General features: G+C 35.0%; 1 protein-coding gene across 1 annotated transcript; it reads right to left on the reverse strand.

Moving 5' to 3' along the window:
- Positions 1-19,340: 19,340 nt before the first annotated feature.
- On the reverse strand, positions 19,341-20,279 carry LOC139705006 (olfactory receptor 6C3-like). The gene has a single exon (XM_071609173.1). It carries the CDS (start codon positions 20,277-20,279, stop codon positions 19,341-19,343), a length of 939 nt encoding a protein of 312 aa, XP_071465274.1.
- Between the last annotated feature and the right edge of the window lie 1,168 nt (positions 20,280-21,447).

Consider the following 21,447-nt stretch of genomic DNA (forward strand, 5'->3'; position numbering starts at 1 on the left):
GTGGGAATGATTTGAACTCCCATCTCTGGAGTTAGTACTGCTCTGGCGGAGGCGCAGATGTCCAACCCTGCGCTCCCTCTGGTTCGTCTGATGAGAGATCTGATGGATAATGTGTCCTGGGCACTACCCTGATGGTGTTGCTGGGTTCCTCCATGGTGTTTCTGGGTTCCTCCAGTGCCCCGTACATTTGTGGTCGTGGGCCCCGGAGCATTGGGCCCCCGTGTCCATTTTTTGGCAATGGAGCTCGATGCCTTTCTCCACGATATTGTGGGTAAACACTTGGTCCTTGTCTGTTTTTTGATAACGGAATACCCTCTATGGTGGTTTGAGAACGGCATTCATTAGCCCAATGTTTCCCTCTACGGCATCGTGGGCAAATACCCGGTATTCTATTCGTTTGATATCTAGCTTTGTTAAACCCTCCTCCTATGGGGCAACTCCTTTTAAAATGTCCTGTTTGATCACAATTATAGCATGTTTTTGGCCTGGCATCTAAAGCCTGTTGTACTGCTGCTAAGACTTGTCCTTGTTCATTAATGTCTCTACATAATTTAATATATGTGTTTAAATCTTCATGTCTCCATGGTCTAATGACCTCTCTGCAACAACAATTTGCTTGGTCATAAGCCAGTTGTTTTATAAATGGCATTGCCTGTTCTGTATCCCCAAAAATTCTAGAAGCTGCTTGAATAAGCCTATCTACAAATTCAGCGTAAGGTTCATTAGTTCCTTGTATTACCTTAGATAATTGACCTTGTAAACCTCCATGCCCCTGTAAAGTTTTCCATGCCCTAACCGCATCTACAGAAATTTGTGCATATACGCCAGGATCATATTCAATTTGTTGCCGTTGACCCTCATAAGGTCCTTTTCCTAACAACATATCTAGATTTCTTTGAGGGTAACCGGCTGCTGCATTTCGTCTAGCTGTCTCCCTGCAAAATTCCTCATTGGCAACCTTCCATAACAAATATTGTCCTCCATTTAGCACAGATTTACACATACTAGCCCAATCTGCTGGCGTCATGTCCAAGTTGGTAATGGATTCGACCATGCTTACAGTGAACGGTGCTTGAGGACCATAGGTTGTTACAGCCTCCTTTAACTGCTTCACTGTTTTGAAATCTAAAGCACGGTGAATTCGCTGCCCTCCTGCCTGCTCAAGTACAGGGCATGCTAATCTTTGAGGTCCTGTATCAGGATCCCATCTATCAACTACGGGGTTTGAGGGTCACTCAGCTATCTCCATAGGGGGTGCTGTTGGTTGAATTACGCCCTCTCGTGATAGAACGGTGTTAGTAGCAGCCTCCTGTTGTAGCTTTTTCCCTAATAGCTGTTTCTCCTCTAAGCTTTCTTCCTTTAAATTTTCTTCCTCTGTCTGACTAGCTTGAGAGACCTTCTCTTTTGCTTGATCTAAAATGTCTTTCTCCATGGTCTGAACCTCTAACAATTTACTTAACACTCTTTCAGTTTGTTTTTTACTAATTTCTAATCTGTTATAAAGATAACGCAACCCAATAAGATAACACAAAACAAAACCGAAACAGAATGAAACAAAAACGGAACAAAAAATTGTTGTATCAATTTTCCTATTTTCTTGATATGTGCATTTGTGGTCTATTTCTATCTCTTCCTCAGGGGTGAACAACTTCAAACCTTGAGCCAACCATTTTTCCCAATCTGCCTGAGAAAATTCTAGGGATAGGCAGCTTGAAACAAACACAAAACAAATCAAAACAAGAACACATTTTTTTAAAAATGGTCACCCATTCTCTCGCCTTCCCTTAGGGGCAAGTAATTTCACTTACCCCGAAGCTTCAGACGTTCCCCGTACGGGCCACCAAATGCCGCAGTCTGGCTGGGCACAAATCATGAGCCACTGAAGCAGGAACAAACTTTATTTTTAAACTGCAGGAGAACACTTCACACAGCTCCCGGGGAATCCTCCCGAACGCGCCACGAGGCTTGTCCAGGAACCCCCAGCCGGAAATATCTCTCCCGGAAATCCCTCCTCCTGCACTTCCCCAACCAATGGGAACTCTCGGGGAATCCCCGGAAATCCCCACGAGAACTCCAAAATAGTGCGAGAACTCAAAAGTTGCGGCAGAGGCGGATAGTAATGCCTCGCCTGTCAATCAATACTGTTGGCAAAATGCCAGGGGCCATACAGACTCAGCCGTGGCTCTCAGCACCCATCTTCTTCTTCCTCTACTCTACTGGTCTTTGGTGGTATATTTATACATGTACAAAATGTAATTTTGTCAGATTCATTCAGTATTTCCTCCCCTTTCCCACCCCTCCTCCTCTCTCTCAATCATCTTCCTGTATTCCACTGTTTTTTCCTGTATCTTTATAAACCCTCACATTCCCTTCTTATTTTGCTCTACCTTCTGCATATGAGGAAACATCCAACCCTTGATTTCTGAGTCTGGCTTATTTCACTTAGCCTGATGTTGCCCAGTTACATCCATTTACTGACAAATGCCATAAATTCATTCTTTTTTTATGGCTGAGTAAAACTTCATTGGATATATACACCACATTTTCTTCATTCATTCATTGACCTGGGCTGCTTCTATAATGTGGCTATTGTGAATTTCATTGGTATAAAAATTGATGTGACTATATTGCTATAGTATGCTGACTTTAGTTCTTTTGCATAAATACTAAGGAATGGGATAGCTGTGTCACATGGTGGCTCCAATCCTGGTTTTTGATAAATCCCCATACTGCTTTCCAAATTGGTTATACTAATTTGCTGTCCCACCAAAAATGTGTGAGTGCACCTTTTCTCCTACATCTTTGTCAACATTTATTATTATTTGAATAATTGATAATTGCCATTCTGTCAGGAGTATGATGAAATCTTGTAATTTTGATTTGCATTTTTCCTGATTGGTAGAGTTTTTAAATATTTTTAGTATGTTGATCATTTGTGTTTCTTCTTTTGAGAAATGTCCATCTAGTTCTTTTGCCCATTTATTAATTAGGTTATTTGTTTTTGGTGTTCAACATGTTTTTGTTGTTGTTGTTGTTTGTCTGTCTAGGTCTGTTTAATATATACACAAGGAAAATACACTCACTGTATAACTTCTTATAAAATAGTGAGTAAGGAGTAGAAGTAGATGTTGAAGGGGAAAGAGAATTCAAAAAGTTCTTCTCTTCAATACCTTTCACTTCAGAATCATCAAAAGCAACCACTTCCCTTCATATTCCCTTAAGCTTTGCACTATGTATGAAATTTTGTTCTGAAATCTACTAATGTTAATGCTTGTTTGGTCACTGGATCCCTTGTTTCTATCAGATTCATAGGTTCCATCAGGGCTGTTAGTCTCAGAATTTCTATTTTCAGCAAATGCTGTACTGGCAACCTTATCAGGAGTAGATGTTTTGCTGTATAGCTCATAATCTGCTTTGATCTTTTGCCCTTCTACATTTTTTTTTCATTCAGAACTTTACTTGGCTGTGTATTTCCATCAACTTTAATGGACACTTCTTCATCATCATAATTTTCAGCTGCACCCCTTGCTTCCTCCTCATTCATTGGTTTTGGCTTACTTATTTCACATGTCTGGTCAACCACAAAATTTTCCTTATTTAGTTTGAAACTATTAAGATAAATGACTCTAACAGAAGCAATGTAATGCTTACTACTAATAGTAATGCCACTATGCATCACAACTGCAAATAATCCATAGCTGTCATTAATTGGCTTTGTGCTTCATTCTTTTAGAGACAATTTAAGAAGTGTCAATAAAGAAATGTTGAACTTTTTAAATAATACTCCTATAGTGCAAGAATAAAACCAAGAATCAATAAATGGGATGGATACAAACTACAAAACTTCTGCTTAGCAATATAAACAATCAGTGAGGTGAATAGAGAGCTTACAGAATGGGAGCAAATGTTTACCACAAGCACATCAAATAGAGCACTAATCTCTAGGGTATATAAAAAACTCAAAAAGCTAAACTCCACAAAAACAAATAACCCAATCAATAAATGGGCCAAGGAACTGAACAGACACTTCTCAGAAGAAGATATACAATCAATCAACAAACATGAAAAAATATTCAACATCTCTAGCAATTAGAGAAATGCAAATCAAATCTACTCTAAGATTTCATCTCACTCCAGTCAGAATGGCAGCTATCAAAAATACAAACAACAATAAGTATTGGGGAGGATGTGGGGTGAAAAAGCACATTCATACATTGCTGATGGGACTACAAAATGGTGCAGACAATCTGGAAAGCAGTATAAAGATTCCTTGGAAAACTTGGAGTGGAACCACCATTTGACCCAGCTGTCCCACTCCTCAGTTTATACCCAAAAGACTTAAAAACAGCATACTACAGGGACACAGACATATCAATGTTTATAGCAGCACAATTCACAATAGCTAAATTGTGGAACCAACCCAGATGCCCTTCAGTAGATGAGTGGATAGGGAAACTTTGGTATATATACACAGTGGAATATTACTCAGCATTAAAAGAGATTAAAATCATGGCATTTGCAAGTAAATGGATAGAGTTGGAGAATGTAATGCTAAGTGAAGTAAGCCAACCCCCCAAAACCAAAGGCTGAATGTTTTCTTTGATATAAGGATGCTGACTCATAATGGCATTGGGAGGAGCATGGGAGGAATGGAGGAATTTTAGATAGGGAAAAGGGGAGGGAGGGGAATGGAAGGGGCAAGGTGGTAGGAATGATGATGGAGTGAGTTAGACATCATTACCCTAAGTACATGTATGAAAACAAGAATGGTGTGAAAATACTTTGTGTTCAATCAGTGACTTGAAAAATTGTGCTCTATACGTGTAGTATGAAATGAATTGCATTCTGCCATCATGTATAACAAATTAGAATAAATAAATAATTTAATTTTTTAAAAAGAGAATATATGATGATCTTGGAAAGTTACCCACCATAACAATCAAACTCCAAGGCACTAGCAGAAAAGCAGTTCAGGTGAATAGTAATAAGCAGGAGTCCACTCGCTACCACCACCAGGCCCCTCTGAACCAGCTGGAATGATAGTTCTCCGAAGCTTCTAACAAGTTCTGCCATTTTAAATAGCAAAGGCCCAATCCAGGGCAGCTCACAAGGGTCCTGTCCTGGGCACATCCTAGATGCTGGAGGCCTGGCTGGTTGGAACTTTTGGAGCCTCAACTCCCAGACTGCTCCCCACCCCCACCTTTTCTTCTCTTAACAGTTTGGTGGAGAGAGTGGAGGAGAAAGCATACTGGTTGAGAGACCAGACACAGAGAAGTTGAGCAACGCCCCCCCAGATGCTCAAATGCAATATCCATGATGAACAATCCCAGTACCTCTTGGTGTTAAATATTTTGAGTTCTTTATATGTTCTGGATATTAATCCCCAATCAGGAGAAGCTGGCAAAGATTTTCTCCCATTCTTCAGGTTCTCTATTCATGATCTTAATCATTTCCTCTGCTATGTAGAGCTTTTAATTCCACATATCGATTTTTTTTTTAGTTTTAGCAGTTTTGTTAAGGAAATTGGTGGCTACAACAATATGTTGGAGGATTAACCCTATGTTCTCTTATAGCAATTGCAGATTTTTTTGTCTAATTCCAAAATTAGGTCTTTGATCCACTTTGATTTCACTTTTGTGCAGGGTGAAAAATTGGGATCTAGTTTCATTCTTCTCCATATGTATGCCCAATTTTTCCAGCACCATTTGTGAAACAGGTTATATTTTCTCCATCTTGTGTATTTGGGCACCTTTGTCAAGTATCACACAGTTGTAAGTATGTAGGTTTGTTGCTGTGTCTTTAAGTCTATTAGATTGGCCTTCATATTTATTTTTATGCCAATTCTATAATGTTCTCATTAATATAGCTCTAGAGTATCATTTGAGATCAGGTATTGTGATGCCTCCAGTCACCCTCTTTTCTTGCTAATGATTGCTTTGGTTATTCTGGGTCTCTTATTCTTCCAAATGAAGGTCAGGACTGTTTTTCTTGTTCTGTGAAGAATGCCATGGATGTTTTGATGGGGATTGCTTTGAATCTGTGTGTTGTTTTTGGTAATAAGCCATTTGAGCAAAATTAATTTTGCCTATCGAAGAACATAGTAGATCTTTCCATTTTCTAAGGTCTTCTTCAATTTTTTTCTTCAGTGATCTACGCTTTTTATTATACACCTCTCTACCATCTTAGTTAGATTAATCCCAATTTTTGTTATTGTTGTTGCTTGTTTATTTTATTTATTTATTTTTGGGGGGTTGTTGAGGGTTTTTTTTGGGGGGGGTGTTTGTTTTGTTTTTTAAATTATTGTAAATAGGATAGTTTTCTTTGTTTCTTTCTCAAGAGAATCACTATTGGAGTATAGGAAAGAAAGCTATTGATTTATGAAAGTTGGTATTGTATCCTATTGCCTGGGAAATTGATTTATCAGCTCTAGAATTCTTTTCATAGATTTATTTGTGTTTTCAGATATAGGATCATGTTGTTTGCAAACAGATATGTTAACTTTGTTTTTCCTATTTGAACCCCTTTAATTTCTTTTTCTTGCCTGATTGCTCTCACAAGAGTTTCTAGATTATATTGAATAGGAGTGATGAGAGTGAAAAGCCTTGACTTGTTTCTGATTTTAGAGGAAATTCTTTGTTTTTATTCTTTAAGTATAATGTTGCCTTGGGTTTGCCATATCTAGCTGTTACAAGGGTGAGGTAAGTTCCTTATCTTCCTAGTTTCTCCAGCATTTTAAAGATGAATGGGTGCTGGATTTTATTTAAAAAAAAAACAAAAAACTTTTCTACAATTATTGAGATGATTATATAATTGATATGCTTTTAGAAAAGGAGATGTCTACTCAGATTGGAGCAGTGACTCAAAGGTGATTCTATGTGGAAAGAACTGTTGCAGGAATATTTTAAAAAGGTAAGATATAATAATTGGAAACACAAAACTCTGGTTACAAACCCTTGTCAGTCATTGCACTCTTTGTAATACCAGCATTTTTTTTACCTTTATAAACACATTTTATTCATAAATATTAATTATACATATTAGTGGGATTCAGTATGATCTTATATACATGCATATAGTTTGCATTGATCAACCACCCTTCTTCCATCCTCCCCCTCCCCTTCCATCATTCACCCTTTGTCCCTCTCAATCACTAGAAGTCAGCATTCTACATTCAGGTCTACATTTTTAGTTTCCATATATAAGAGGGAACATGTGATACATGAATTTCTGTGTCTAGATTATTTCAGTTAACATATGTTCTCCAGTTCCATCTATTTTCCTGCAAATGATTTTATTTTTCTTTATGGCTGAATACTACTCCATTATAAATATACTACATTTTTCTTTGTCCATTCATCTACAGGCAGACACCTAGGCTGATTCTATATTTACTCTTGTGAACAGTGCCACAAAAATATGGGCACATGGGTATTTCTTTGGCATGCTGACCTCATTTTCTTTAAACATATACATAGGAGAGAGAGCTGGACTACCTAGTAATTCTATATTTAGTTCTTGAGAACCATCATGCTGTTCTCCATAGAGGAATTAGTAATTTATATTCTCACCTAAAATTTATAAGATTTCTTTCTTCACTTATTCACAAGCATATCTATGGGGCAGGACTTTTTTTAACATCTGATCTACAGACTTTTTTTCCATCAATTGTCCAGATGAAAATATTTTGGAAGAGGACGTTCACGGATCAATCTAGAGTCACATATTACATTCAGTTGTCATGTCTCTTTAGTTCATTTTGGTCTGGAACAGTTTTTCTTTGTCCTTTTTCATTTTGACATCTTTGAAAAGAGTATATAGTTCAGTTACGTAGCAGCCTGACTCTCAATTTGAGTTTGCCTGACGTTTCCTTGTTGTTGGATTGAGGTCATATACTTTGTGCAGGAATATCACAGAGGCCATGTTGTGTTCTTCTCAGTTCCTCATATCAGGAGGCACCTGATGCTAATTCATCCTATTACTGCAAATGTTAGCTGGTTTCTACATTGCAAACACAATTTTTCAATGGAGTAAAATTAAAATTTGAGTTAGATGTCAGTTTCCTGGGACTTTGGCTCAAATAAGGTCCATCACCCAAGCAGCTTTGATAATTCTTATAAAGCTAGCTTCCTGATTGTCTCAGGACCAGGCTGCAGAAAGAAATGAGTCAACTGAGATATCCCTTGGGGAGCAGTAAGTAGGTACCCTTTCTATCACCATAATCTCCAAATTGCGATTCTGTTTTTACCCAGGAAGTATCTTGATATTTGTTGAACTAATGAAAATAATTAGAATATCAAAATATTTGCATGTCAACAAAGTATTTCTTTTTTTTGTTTTTTCTTTTTTTAATTTTTATTTTTTACATGAGCTCTATTATGATGATGATGATGATTATTATTATTATTATTATTATTATCATCATCATCATTATTATTGCATTACAATTCTTAATACAACTTTATACCACAATTTATCATATCTCTATATAGAAGATATGTTGACACAAAATTCACATCTTCATACATGTATTTTGTACAACGATGAGGGTCTCCTTCCACCATCCATGCAATTCCCCTTCTCCCTCCTTTTCCCTCCCACCCCTCTTCCCTATCTAGAGGTAATCTTCTTCATATGCTCTCCCTCCCTACCCCATTTTGAGTCACCCCCTTATATCAGAGTAGACATTTGGTGTCCAGGTTTTTAGCCCTCGTTCCCTCCTGACCTGTGGGAGAGATGGGGAGCGCACACCCCGACCAGGATGAGGGCCGACTGACCGCCAGCACCCAGCCCTCCCTGGCCAGGGGACAATCAGACATGTCAGGGAGACCAGTCAAAGCAGGATCTCATTTAATGAGAAAACACACACAGCTAATATAATGTACAGGAGCCAATCAGGATAAAGGTCAGCAGGGTTTGGGAGAGTTCACGTGTACACCCATCCTACAAGCAGTAATGGGAGACACAAGCTGTCCACGAGGGTGAAAGTGTTCTGAGCCTATCCTAGAGGTGGTCCGATTTTTCATCACAACCCAGACAATGCCTTCTGCTGATCCCCAGGCACTATCTTAGCCACATGTGGCCCCAGGACTGGGAAGCGGGTAGCAGCCAGCAAGTTAGGTTTCCTCTTTTCTGATGCAACATGCCCTAGATGTTGCATGCCCTACATCAAGTTAGATTTCCTCCTTTTTGATACCACATGCCCCCACATGTTACATCATGCCCTACAATTCGGCATTTGTTTTATTGGGATTGGCTAACTTCAGTTAGCATAATCTGCTCTAATGCCATCCATTTCCCTGCAAATGCTATGATCTTATTCTTCTTTTTTTTTCTGAGTAATATTCCATTGTGTATAAATGCCACATTTTTTTATCCATTCATCCACTGAAGGACATCTAGGTTGGCTCCACAGTTTAGCTATTGTGAATTGTGCTGCTATAAACATTGATGTGGCTGTATCACTATAATATGCTGTTTTTAAGTCCTTTGAGTATAGACAGAGGAGAGGGATAGCTGGGTCAAATGGTGGTTCCATTCCCAGCTTTCCAAGGAATCTCCATACTGCTTTCCAAATTGGCTGCACCAATTTGCAGTCCCACCAGCATTGTATGAGTGTACCTTTTTCCCCCCACATTCTCGCCAGCACTTGTTGTTGTTTGTCTTCAAAATGGCTGCCACTCTTACTGGAGTGAGATGGTATCTTAGAGTAGTTTTAATTTGCATTTCTCTGATTGCTAGAGATGATGGGCATTTTTTCATATATTTGTTGATTGATTGTATATCCTCTTCTGAGAAGTGTCTCTTCAGGTCCTTGGCCCATTTATTGATTGGATCATTTTTTGGGGGTGCTTATCTTGTTGAGCTCTTTATATACCCTAGAGATTAGAGCTCTATCTGATGTGTGAGGGGTAAAAATTTGTTCCCAGGATGTAGGCTCCCTATTCACCTATTATTTCTCTTGCTGAGAAAAAACTTTTTTAGTTTGAATCCATCCCATTTGTTGATTCTTGGTTTTAATTCTTGTGCTATAGGCGTCTTATTAAGGAAGTTGGGGCCTAGCCCCACGTGATGGAGATTAGGGCCTACTTTCTCTTCTATTAGATGTAGAGTCTCAGGTTTAATTCCTAGATCCTTGATCCATTTTGAGTTAACATTTGTGCATGGTGAGAGATAGGGATTCAATTTCAATTTGTTGTATATGGATTTCCAGTTTTCCCAGAACCATTTATTGAAGATGCTATCCTTTCTCCAGTGCATGCTTTTGGCACCTATGTCTAATATAAGGTGGTTATAATTTTGTGGGTTAGTCTTGGTGTCCTCTATTCTGGTCTACCAGACTGTTTTGGTGCAAGTACCATGCTATTTTTGTTACTATTGCTTTGTAGTATAGTTTAAGGTGTGCTATAGCAATACCACTTGTTTCACTCTTCCTGCTTAGAATTGCTTTAGCTATTCTGGGTCTCTTATTTTTCCAGATGAATTTCATGATTACTTTTTCTATTTCTATGAGGAATGCCATTGGGATTTTGATCAGAGTTCCAATGAACCTGCAGAGTGCTTTTGGTAGTATGGTCATTTTAATAATATTAATTTTGCCTATCCATGAGCAAGGTAGGTCATTCCATCTTCTAAGGTCTTCTTCTATTTCTCTTTTTAGGATTCTATAGTTTTCATTGTATAGATCTTTCAACTCTTTTGTTAAGTTGATTCCTAAGTATTTTTTTTTTGAGGATATTGTGAATGGGGTAGTTTTTCTCATTTCCTTTTCAGAGGATTTGTCACTGATATTCAGAAATGCCTTTGATTTATTCGTATTGATTTTATATCCTGCCACTTTGCTGAATTCATTAACTAGTTCTAGAAGTTTATTGGTAGTTTTTTGGGTCTTCTAGGTATAGAATCATATCATCAGCAAATATGGCTAGTTTAAGTTCTTCTTTTCCTATAGTTATTCTTTTAATTTCTTTCATCTGTCTAACTGCACTTGCCAGTGTTTCAAGGTTAAGTTGAATAGAAGTGGTGAGAGAGGGCATCCATGTCTTGTTTCAGATGTTAGAAGGAATGCCTTCAATTGTTCTCCATTTAGAATGATGCTGGCCTGAGGCTTAGCATAGATAGGTTTTACAATGTTGAGGTAAGTTCCCGTTATCCCTAGATTTTCTAGTGTTTTGAACATAAAGGGGTGCTGTATTTTGTCAAATGCTCTTTCTGCATCTATGGAGATGATCATATGGTTCTTATCTTTAAGTCTATTGATGTGATGAATTACATTTATTGATTTCCATATGTTGAATCAACCTTGCATCCCAGGGATGAATCCCAATTGATCATGGTGCATGATCTTTTTGATATGGTTTTGTATCTGATTTGCCAGAATTTTATTCAGTATTTTTGCATCTGTATTCATTAGAGATATTGGTCTGAAGTTTTCTTTCTTTGAGGTGTCTTTGTCTGGTTTTGGAATCAGGGTGATATTGGCCTCATAGAATTAATTTGGAAGTACTCCCTCTTTTTCTATTTCCTGAAATACATTGTAGAGTATTGGTATTAGTTCTTCTTTAAAGGTCATGTAAAACTCGGCTGTATATCCATCCAGTCCTGGGCTTTTCTTGGTTGGTAATCTTTTGATGGCTTCTTCTATTTCCTCACTTCATATTGGTCTGTTTAAGTTGTGTATATCTTCCTGACTCAATTTGGACAGATCATATGACTTAAGGAATTTATCTATGCCTTCACTATCTTCTATTTTTATTAGAGTATAAGGTTTCAAAATAATTTCTAATTATCTTCTGTATTTCTGTGGTGTCTGTTGTGATATTGCCTTTTCTTTGTTAGCATGGCTAAGGGTCTGTCAATCTAATTTATTTTTTCAAAGAACCAACTTTTAGTTTTGTCAATTTTTTCAATTATTTCTTTTGTTTCGATTTCATTGATTTCAGCTTTGATTTTAATTATTTCTTGCCTTCTACTGCATTTGCAGCTGATTTGTTCTTCTTTATCTAGGACTTTGAGATGTAGTGTGAGGTCATTAATATGTTGACTTTTTCTTCTTAAGGAATGAACTCCATGCAATGGACTTTCCTCTTAGTCCTGCCCTCACAGTGTCCCAGAGATGTTGATATGCTGTCTCTGTGTTCTCATTCACAACTAAGGATTTTTTAATCTCCTCCTTGATCTCAAAATTACAGGAGAAAGTACAAAGAAAAGTTTTGAGTTGAGGATTAATAAATATCCCAGTGAAAATCTGGAATTTTGCTGAAATATGCCATTTCCACCTTCAGGAGAAATGGAAAGCCACCTGATAATGACAATGACCCTTTAATTTCTTCTAATTTACAGTGAAAAACTCTTTAATTGAAGCAAATTAAAAACTGCATTAGTATCAAAACTAGAATGCAATTCTATCTCATCCCTGTTAAAATGGTTATTGTCAAACACACACACACACACACACACACACACACATACACATGCACCCTCACATACCCAAGGAAATGCTGAGGATAATATGTGGAGAAAGAATACTTACAAACTGTTGAAAATAATGTAAATTATTACACCCACTATGAAGAATAGCACGTAGGTGCTCAAAAACTAAAAATAGAACTAGCAAATTATCCAACCATCTTACTACTGGGTATATATTCAAAATAAATGAAATCAGTGTACCAAAGATATACCTGCATGCCATATTTATTATGGCATAATTCACAGAAATATAGTAGGGGCCTAGCTGTCCTTCAAAGGATGAATAGTGAATAAAATATAGTATGTATACACAAAGGAGTATTATTCAGCCATAAAGAAGAATGAAATCACTTGCAGCCAAATGGATGAAATGAAGGGCATTATTTTTAGTGTAATATGCTAGACACAGGAAGACAAGTATCACATGTTCTCTCTCATATGTGGAAACAAACAAACAAAAAAAAAAACAAAATAGTGAAGAACAGTGATTAGGAATGGTGCAGGGGTGGGTTTGAGGGAGGTTAGACGAAAAGTGGTTAAATACGATCAAAGCATGCTATATACATCTATGGAAATATCACAGTGAATTTCATTAACATGTACAACTATTATATGAACATAAAATAAATTTTAAAATATAAGAAAATAACTTAGTATTACACAACTTGAAATGGTAGGGTCAAGTTCTTTATAGCCAGACCTAATTCCAAATGTTACTTCTTACCTTTCAGATATGTGCCTATAAAATATCTTCCCAAGTGGGATCACCTATAAGACACTGCTCCAATCTCTATAGACATTTCCATTTCTGTAAAAGTTGAATTACACTGAGAATTGTGAATAATGGTAAAGACATATAATTTTTTAAATGTGGTTGTTTTGTTCTTAGCCATCTACCAACATTGACTACCACTCACTGGCTTTTCCAACTTGTGCTATTACTTATCGGAAGTTGAAAATCCTGATGTCATTGCCATGAGCAACCTCAGGTGTCAGGGATAGAGGGGAGAAAGAAGCAGAAAACAACATACATTGGAAGGTTTGACTCTGAGGTTTAATGCATGTAAATCTCTTGCAAAATCTCATGTTTCAGTCTACTCGTATCTTTTCTATGATCTTTATTCATAGTCAAATTATTTTGCTTTCTAATTGAACTATTAAACCTAACCATTAATCATTATTACTATTTGGTGAAGCCCTAAGTTAAAGCTTTATATAAGCATAACACAAGAAAGCTTGCTTTAATAGTTTGATATACATTTTAAAAATAATATGTTCTAATTTTTTAGAGGTAAAGTTTAAATGTTATTGCTATATTTCCATACAAAAGAGGGGGAATGTCTGGTTTTGAATCCAATCCACTTTTTAGGTTTTACAATCACTTACTCCTCCGTGCTCAATTTCCTTATCTACAATACAAATCAATCTCATTTGATAATCATGAGATTTAAATAAGTTAATATATGTGACACATTTGGAAAAATGCTTAACATTTAATGGAAGTTATATACACATTTTCCTATGGAGAAAATGTTCCCTAATCACTGAGCTGAATACTGTTGGTATCTGGATGATGTCCTGAGCCAAAGGCTATTTTAGAAAAAAATAACAAAAACATTTAATCCCAAGAGAATTACACAAGAACAGCAACAACATTATTAGAGTAGGAATCACCTGATTTTATAGTACCTAGAACATTTAGGCACATGATTCTTTGTTCTTATACCCTCACTACTTTATGTTACCTCTCTAACCATGTTTTATGTACCTCTTCCATACTAACACTAAACACACACACACACACACACACACACACACACACACACACACACACTCTCTCTCTATCTCTCTCTCTCTCTCTCTCTCTCTCTCTCTCTCTCTCTCTTTCTCTCTCTACTCCCATCCTTGGCCAGGGTTTGATTATTGCACCTGAGCAAATTAAGTATTCACAGCATATCAACATTATCCATGGCTACTTTGTTTTTCTCATACTTGGACTGTGCTGAAATCTCCTGTGAACTCTGTCATTACCCTGCACATTCTTGAAAGGACAAGATCTTATCTTCAAAGATGTTTCAACATTTTCTACTAACTAGTATAGTTATAGTGGTTTAAAAGGAAAATTCTTCTAGTTAATTAATGTTGAGTTTGTTGTTGAAACAAATGCTGCCATCAGGCACAGTTCCCAATTTTATCCTCTATTCTAACCTGGAAAGTATTTATGTCTTATTTTTCTCTCATAAGATGCATTTTCCCACATTACTTACCTTACAAAATATGCTTAAACACTTGACCTAAATTCCCTATACTGAATAAATTTAAAACCAAAGACATGTAAAGGAAACTACATTTTATTGATACATAAATTTTAAGACCCTTTATTAAACATTATTTCTAAATTACTTTTTAACATTTCTTTATACTCTATCCTTTCAGCTCACTGTACTCCTTTTCAGTAATATCACTCTTACCTTCCCAGGGTTTGTTTTTATTAAAATCAAGAATATTTTATGATACGCTGAAGTAACAAACTACCGTCCCATCAAATAGACCAAATTTAATGTCAGTCTCAAATTTAAAGTTCTTGTAATAACATACACATATTGGAAACTCATATTTTTTAAAAATATATTTATATTATCATTTCATAGTGGAAAATGTATGAGTGCACTGTATTTATTTTAACCTTGTTTGCAACTTTATTGGCTAATTTCCTTCCTAATCTTTGTTCATTTAAAAATTTTTTGAACATTAATAATACCATTGTTTTTTTGTTACTGATTAAAGTTCTGAAGAAACTTCTGATATTTGAGGAAAATACCAAAAAAATAAAAAAGACTTTATAAGTGCATCATGAAAACAACGAACATTTCTATAGAAAGTTTCCAAAGACTAAAGAAAGAAAGTTCAATGGATCATTTCCATTTGCTAACATAAATGACCTTGTTAAAATTGAGTATCTTTATTCCTTTAAAAGAATAATTAAATATTGAATAAGGTACGTATGATTCCTAGAGCCTTAAACTATTTCCAGGATGTGTTTGTGTGGGTATCTGCAAAGCTTTAACTCATCATTTCAGTGTGTTATTTATTACAGATACATATTTTCTCCTGGAAGAATGTATCTTAGATATTAAGATCTCATTTCCTTTTGCTCATTTTATCAAAATTACTTCTTATTTTCTTTTCAAATAATCTGGGACAGATTCCTTACGCCATTCGAAATGAAATTTATTAGAAATATTTATTACTTGTTAAATAAAATTTGTACTTTCCAAATACCCACCACCAAATGAATATTAATAAAGACCACCTAAACAAATCAGATAAGATATTGGCAATATATTTGAAATCCAAGGTGAAAAAGAAACACTATACTAAAAGATATATTAAGTTTGAAGGATCAATGGATATTCCTTAGAAACCGAGATGAGAGACTTTGGTTCCATTTGATTTCTAATATCTATGTCTCTCTCTCTCTCCCTCTCCCACCATAATATGTTTTATGTTGCACTGGGTGGAAATCTTCCTTAGTAATGCAATAACTTTAAGAATCTAGTTTTTTTGTTTTTGTTTGTTTTTTGTTTTTTGTTTTTTTTTTACATTCTGTATGCTCAATTCTTTCTTCTTCAATTAAACCCAAGTAGAAATCATTAGAAAAATTTCAAAAAGCACCTTCTTTCTACTTTATAAGTTTTAAGATCTGTTCAAAGTCTAGGTTAATACATTAAAGAACAGGCTAATCATTGAATTCAATATGTGGGCAATCTCTAACTCAGCTTGGTAACCACATAAAATGTCCTTTTGACACTCCTCAGGCATTCCTGGCTCTGGGCCATGCTATGGGGGTTGGTTCCTTTGAGAAAGTCTGTCAGCATGAATAAAGCAAAGATTCTTCAAGAGAGTTGACTGAATGGTTAGAAGACTTATTTTATGATCATTTATATTTACAGTTTCACACAATTATTTTAGAAGACTTTTCCCTAAAAGAGCAATAGGAATAAGAGTAATTTGTATATATTAATTTCAATAATGATGGGAAGGTTCAATTCTCTGCATCCATACCAGTGTGCATAGAAACAAATAAAAGGAACTAAAAGATCATCAATCACATTTGATGATAATTTCATAAACACTAACATTCATGTCTGTAAGGGTTTATACTTTCATTCCATTAACTGGTTATCTATAATTTAAACAAGAACGGAATAAGAAATGAATTAATAGTAAAATTATCATATCAAAACATGATTAATTTTTTTATTTATTCCATAAGATATGGGCTTAGCTATTTGATATAAATTAAAAAATACAAATGTGTAATGTAATGGATTTGTGACTTTTGATACATTATTTAATTTCATTAAGTTTCAGTCTCTCTGCCTAAAATGCAGATGGAATTTCAAGAGTGTTTTTGAGAATTGAATAAAATTATGTAAACAAGTGTACTCCGTAAATCATGTGACTTTTAGGTTTTGAGAATAGTTGTGTTAATTATTTTTCTTTTGTTTAGAATTAATTCTCAACTCTGGGAATGGTATGAAAAGTAGTTGTGGTTTACTAAACACAAGTTTATTCCAGTGACTGAAACCTTTTATATTTTATCACAGTCTTTATATCATAAGTGTGAAATTGTTCTTCCTATTTCTAAAGCATTGAGACTCAGAGATCCTGTAACTTTCACAACTTCACACAGCTAGCAAATGTGGAATTCAATACCTACAATTAAAGTCCATTTCCTTAAAAACAATTCTTCAAATTGGTATACAATTAAAAATACAGGGATATAAATAGTAATTTCCTGATTTTAGAAAATAGAAAATGAATAGATAATACAAAATATACTAACAATTTTATATGACTTTTGATTATGTCCAGTTTCAAAATATACCCAGCATATCTATTTAACATTGGTTAAAAGTCAAGCTATTAAGTATTGAAGCAATGCTGAGATTTGGATGTCTTCCTCTGGCCTCCGTACATCCAACTTACCTCTGATTTTCCATCTACTTTTACTAACACCCAGAATGACTAGAATAATAAAAATTAGACAATGCCTTCATTGTAATCCAGGGAAACCAGTGTTTGTAAACATACTCCCTCTTTCTTCCACTGAACTAGTATGCTTCTTTTAAATTGTAGGTTTTCTGTCACTTAGTAAAACTCATTTTTTATATTGTCAAAAAAATTTTGCCTTCATTTTTCCATTTTATCAAGAGCAATTATACTTCTCTGACTATAAATTATGAAGAAGAAGCAAAAATATAATATAAAAACAGTATCAGAAGTGCTTTAAAATGATTTGGCATGGTTTCTATGTAAATTTTATGTACCATGAACTACTTAATATTTTTATCCATTTTCTCTACCACTGGCTCAAGGGACCAATTCAGTGAATGAAAATTGACAGAAGAGAAATATAAACAAAACTCAAAGGAATATAAACATAAAACATTACTATTGAAGTTCTGAAAGTTCTAAAAAGGCAGCTTGGGGAACAGTGTCCAATAAGACAGAGAAAAAAATAACAAACAAATAACAATACTAAGTGTAAAAATTTTTGTCTTTTGATGTCATTTTCTGGGATAAATATAGCAACCAATCACAATCACAATTCCTAATGCAGACTTCTACCCAATGCTCCGTGAAAAGTTTCAAACTTGGAATCTACTTCATTATACTGAAGGCCTTCGTTATTGCCATTGTTAGTCTGCCTTCCTTTAATAATTTTACTACCATAATACTGCTCTCACTGTGAAGCTTTTTTCATGCTCATTCTTTTGCTCAACAGAACTGCAGTTGAAGAGGTTTTTTTGTTTTGATTGATTAGTGTTGTAATTTATATATTAAGTAAAATATTTGGAGTTAGTGTCTTCCTTGATCAAACTCTAATTATGTAACCATGCCCAAATGAGGTGATCAAAAAATTTATTAAGGATTATTAAATTTACTAAGGATTTATTCAGATCCTTAGTAAAAACTATATATATATATATATATATATATATATATATATATATATATATGCAAATAGAGCAAAGATTAGTGTTTTTGCTTGTTTGCATTTTGAGATTCTTATAATGGCTATTTTTGCAAAATGAACTTATGCAAGTTAAGCATCAATTTACCCATTTATAAAAGAAAATACATAACCATGTCTATTTTGCCATATAGCTGTGATGATTAAATAAGACATGGTACAGGATATACCTAGTCCAAAAGAAGGCTTGAAATAGTGCTCTCAGTATAAATGCAATTTTTTAAAGGAATTTTTAACAGACTTTCAGGTTGCAAAAGAGCAATGGCAGTTACCTAAAAATGCATCTTTATATATAATTTCAAAGAACAAATATATGGATAAACAAGGAGAACATATAAAGCCACATAGAATACATACTCTAATCAAAACAAGAAAATAGAGAGTTTTCCATTACTTCTAAGTGGGAAAAAAAATACACGAGTCCATCGGAGGCTAGGAAGAATTGGTCAGATACCATAAACACCATGCAGAATAGTTTGCGGTAGACATTACTTAATTTCAAAGTGCATGTAATTTTTAAAAGGAAATTGTATGGTAATGAAAAGTAAAGAAACTTTATATTTTCATTATTAAGAATAACTAGCAAAGTGATTTCAGTTCTATAGACACTGGTTTTCTAGTCAGGATTGTAAATCAGTGATTACATGGAATGTACAGATAGCTTTAAAGGGCAACACAACATGGTCACTTTCAGGTTAAAAAGAAAGCTGAAGCCAAGGAGTTCAGCAGTGCAGGTAGCTGGGCTTTGGATACAGAAAGGTAAGGGAGAAGTAAAGTTTCATTTTCCTGGTTGAATCTTCACCATGGCACTCATTCAGGTCAATACATACTTTCATTTGCTTCTATGAAATACTACCTTATGAACCAAATGTTTGAAGCTTTGTTTTACTTGCTGGTTCCTCAAAGTGTAAATAAAAGGGTTCAACATGGGAGCAATAGTAGTGTTGAGGAGAGCTACTCCTTTGATCAGTGATGCTCTTTCTTTTGCTGAAGGCTTGACATACATGAATATGCAGCTTCCATAAGAGATGGAGATGACAATCATGTGAGAAGAACAAGTGGAGAAAGCCTTTTTCCTCTGACTGCCAGATGGGATTCTCAGAATGGTGCTAATGATGCATATGTAGGACAGAATCACCAACGCTAAAGTGAAGAGAAGAGTAACAAAGGCAAAGTAAAAGCCAATTTTCTCTAAAAGCCATGTATCTGAGCACGAGAGTTGCAAGATGGGGAAGTAGTCACAAGAGAAGTGATTGATGACATTGGAAGCACAGAAATCTAACCTGAGGAAGAGCATAAGTAGTGGAAAAATGGTCAGAAATCCTGCCAGCCATGAACCAAAGACAAGAAGGGAGCAGACTTTCTTATTCATGATGGTGGTGTAATGCAGTGGCTTGCAGATGGCGACATAGCGATCATAGGACATAGCAGTTAGAAGGAAAAATTCAGACACACCCATGGAGATGAAGAAATATAATTGAGCTAAACAGTTGTTATAGGAAATAGTCTTGACTTTAGTAATTATTGACCCCAAAAATCTGGGGATGGAAACACTGGTGAATGCAATTTCCAAGAAGGAGAAATTCCGGAAGAAGAAATACATAGGGGTCTTTAGATGTGAGTCCAGCAAGGTGAGAATGATGATGGTTAGGTTTCCAGTGATGCTTAATAAATAAGTTATGAATAAAAAGATAAACATTATAACCTGAAGCTCTGGGTTGTCTGATATGCCCAAGAGTATAAACTCTTTAATCATTGTGTGGTTTCTCATTCTGATTTTTTTTTTCTTCCAACAAAGTCTATTGGTGAAAAACAAAGAAAATATATAGCAAAGTTTGGCATTAAAGTATTGAAAATTTATATGTGATATTAATATCTCCATTGACATTTTTCTTATAAGAATTTTGTGATATTCACTCATTACTATTAATACAGAAAATATACACATATCTTCAGTTGAAACCAAACATGGATCACTGACATATTTTAAGTCCCTTTGTCACTAAATTTACATCAAACCTCAAAGTATTTTCAAATTTTCTGTATGTGCAGTATGTCTTCGAATTACTGATTTCTACAATAACATTTATCAAATACATTTGTAGTTTGACAACTGAGGCACTGTCTTCCAGTTTCCAAGCTTATGTACTTTTAAGCCTGAATTATTTAATTTTGGGGTTGATTCTGATAAACTTAGAAAATTGATTGGTGAGAATTGGTGACCTAATCACAGTCACTAAACTTAAATAGATTTTATGATTATTTTTATTCTCAATATATATATATATACTTTTCAACATTCATTCCCATAACCATGGGGATAAATGAGTTTCAATCACAGAAATATAGAACTAGAGTTATCTTGGCTGTAAACAAAAGTTTTAAATTTATGGGAAGAAAAACAGAGGCCAGAGAAATTGGTGAACATAGAGGTAGATCTCAATAATATGTATAGATTTACAATCTACTAATGCTTTATATCATTTTATACCCTTTTTTTAAGTTAGCAACTGAGATTTAAATTTTTATTATATTAACTTTGTCCTTTTACTCTTCAACTTTCCTGAGGAGACAACAGAAATTTGAAGGAGTTTTGTATTTCCAAAATATGGTATTGCCTCCTCTCCACAAGGCTAAACAATCAGAATAAATATAATTTCCTCTAGGATTTACTTTATAGAAATCACATTCTCCACAATATAACTTAGAGGACTTCTATCTGTCCTGTTCTCTGTCTCCCTAGCAGTCAGCATCATGTCTGTGATGAAAGTTCTCATATATTTGTTGTAATTCTTTCTCTCTGTAGCATACATGGGACAACTCAGCAGGTGATAAGTATCAATGCTGATATTGTGCACTTTTTTTTCTTCTTTTGATTTTATTTTTCTGACAATCAGTATTATTTTCCCTTGGGAATTTGCATATACTTGTCATGAATA

Source organism: Marmota flaviventris, chromosome 3, assembly GCF_047511675.1.
Source record: "Marmota flaviventris isolate mMarFla1 chromosome 3, mMarFla1.hap1, whole genome shotgun sequence".
NCBI classification, from domain to species: Eukaryota; Metazoa; Chordata; class Mammalia; order Rodentia; family Sciuridae; genus Marmota; species Marmota flaviventris.

What these genes read in the sequence shown, in the direction of transcription:
- LOC139705006 (XM_071609173.1), bottom strand. Translation starts at nt 20,279, where the DNA reads ATGAGAAACCACACAATGATTAAAGAGTTTATACTCTTGGGCATATCA.